The 2,720-nt window shown below is 45.0% G+C and overlaps 1 protein-coding gene across 1 annotated transcript; it reads right to left on the minus strand.

Moving 5' to 3' along the window:
- Positions 1-440: 440 nt before the first annotated feature.
- On the minus strand, positions 441-954 carry LOC308326963 (ATP synthase F(0) complex subunit C2, mitochondrial-like; the record flags this gene model as incomplete). Its single annotated transcript, XM_080780059.1, has 1 exon — positions 441-954. The coding sequence occupies exon 1, from the start codon at positions 894-896 to the stop codon at positions 441-443; it is 456 nt and encodes a 151-aa protein (XP_080636185.1). The 5' UTR covers positions 897-954.
- Between the last annotated feature and the right edge of the window lie 1,766 nt (positions 955-2,720).

Genomic DNA, 2,720 nt, shown 5'->3' on the forward strand with positions numbered 1-2,720 from the left:
CAAAGTATCCTTGAACATTATGTTCAATTAAACAGTATTGAGTATCAGTGGTTCTCAACATTTTGTGGTCTCAGGGCCCACTTCAAAATATTGAAACCTGAGCATCGTCTATACCTCTGGCAGGTGAGCGAGCCAGTAGGGACGATACAATAGCAGAGGCAACGCATCAAATCTGTGGGGAGGTATTAATTGGCATACAGACTTGGGAGAAAAAGGAGTCAAAATAAATCTAAAAATAAGAACAGGAACTGAGAACGTAGGTTGATGCTGTTAGATGAATGTTTTTATAATAATAATTGTATAATCGGAAGGGCCTGGTTTTTAATAGCTATTCACAATTCCCATTCTTTTTTTGTGATTTGTTTTAGTTCAATTTCCCATTCTGTACCGTGGGGGAGTCAGACAGGGTGTGGGCGGTGCCAGCCAGGTGCTGTTGTTGTCTACATGGCGAACAGGATCAAGAAGGCCACCATCAGACAGAAGAGCCCCATGGCCTCTGACAGGGCGAACCCCAGGATGGCGTACGAGAACAGCTGCTGTTTCAGCGACGGGTTCCTGGCGTAGCCGATGATGAGACTTCCAAACACTGTTCCGATCCCGGCTCCAGATCCGGCCACGCCCACTGTGGCCGCACCGGCGCCGATGAACTTGGCGGCCGTGTCGATGTCTCTGCACGCCGAACTGGTCTGGATGGAACGACTCTGCACCGCGCACTGGCTGACTGGCAGCGGGGCCTGCGTTCCCACTGTGGGTTCAGGTCTGTTGAAGACAGAGGTTGGCCGGGCCAGAACTCTGGAACCCAGGCCGCCACGGAGCACCGTAGGGGAACTGATGGACTTGGCGGCTGTGTTGATGTCTCTACAGACTGAAGTGTTCTGGATGGAAGAAGGACTCATCAGCACAGACCGGCTGACTGGCAGCGAGGCCTTCCTTTCCACCGTGGTGTGAGGACTGTTGTGGGTGGAGAATGAGACGGGCTGGGCCAGAACTCTGGACGCCCCACGGAGAACAGCGGGAGAGCTGATGAACCTGGTGCAGGCATACATGACTGGAACCTGAGAGACGGTACGGCACAGGAAGAATTCAACCAATAAATGCATTTGTCCATTTTATGCTCACTTAGAGTCCCTGATGTCATCGGTATATGCCCAAATTGCCCATATGTGGTTCTGGACAACCGGATCTCTATATATGGGCATAACGATCAGATCGGTGCAGGTTCCATCCACCCGATTCAACAGACAAGACAAGACAAGACAGACAGGTCGGGAGTTATTAAACCGCAGACAAACAGACAGACAGGTCGGGAGTTATTAAACCGCAGACAGACAGGTCGGGAGTTATTAAACCGAAAGTGGACGCTGTTCCAGTGTTACATTTGCTGCGCATATGGGATTATTTGTAACGGCATGCGCCATGAATGCAAAAAAAATGCCATTAAACATATCGTTTTCAGCTTAAATCAATTATATTTCATTGAAGCAACTCTTTAACATTGTTTTCATACCATGGATGTGATAAGAAAATGTATCAAACATAAGGGAATTATTAAATATTACCGGGTGTACCAGTTTGGGCATTTGAGTCAGTTCAATGGGAAAATACATTGATTACACAAAAAAGATAAAACGTTTGATTGATTGAGTTGTACAATGTTATACAACCCTAAACTGATTTAGAATACACTCTGTAATTGAAAGATAGCTGACTGAACATAATATTGGCCAATATGTCAAATATGTAAATATTCCATATAATGTTATGATATTGAACCACTTTGCAAGTCCTTCTTTGGCGTTGATTACAGACCAAAATTAACGTGCATAGTGTCTGAAAACGATGCAAACTAATGAAGAACATAAACTAATGCAGACATCCATGTCGATTTTAGCTCATCAACATCAAAGAAAAGATTTGTAGACCACAGATACTCGAGGTGAAAATGTTTACACATTTTGAGAAAAGCCAGTTTTCCATCAATAATTCCCAGTAGGATGAAGGAAAACACTTGAAACTTCCTGGGCACGTAGAGTACGTTGCTGTACATATGCTGACGTGATGACGTCATGATGGCATTGATCAATCAAGAGATAATGTGCATGTTACAACCATGACACGTTACAACTGTGGCGGCTCTCCCCTACAATATTTAGATCCGAGATGTAGTGAAGTAGAAGTAAAAGTATTGGAAATTGAAAATACTATAGGCACAGTACTTAAGTAAATGTACTTAGTTACTTTCCACCACCACTGCTACTACAGGAAGAGGCTGGAGATGGATTTGTTTTTATGTCCAGATACCCCGTCCAGGACAGGCTTCAGACACGCCTCCTGATGTAGGAGTTTAATCACTGACAAACTGGCAGTAGAGGTATCGAGCCCAGAGATGCTGAGCATGGAAGTGGGAGCGTTGGCTCCAAACTTAAACTCCAAATCATTGCTTTTGGGCAGTAACCTTGTATCTCCATATATATGTACACATTAATGTACAGTACTACTTAATCACAAGCATGTGGCAAAAGTAGCAAAAATAGGGAGGCAACGGAGACCCACGATTTTGTAACCCATTTTTCACCCCTGTGACAATTATCTAATGTGATCCTGGGCTCTACACACCCTCCGCCAACCTAGTCCCCATATATGGGGGACATGGGGAGAGCAACGGACTTGAACTCATGCTTCCTTCATGCCTGAGTGTCCAAGTTGCTCCTTTGCACCTG

Source organism: Protomyctophum bolini (genome assembly GCF_963924005.1).
Source record: "Protomyctophum bolini genome assembly, chromosome: 13".
NCBI lineage: Eukaryota > Metazoa > Chordata > Actinopteri > Myctophiformes > Myctophidae > Protomyctophum > Protomyctophum bolini.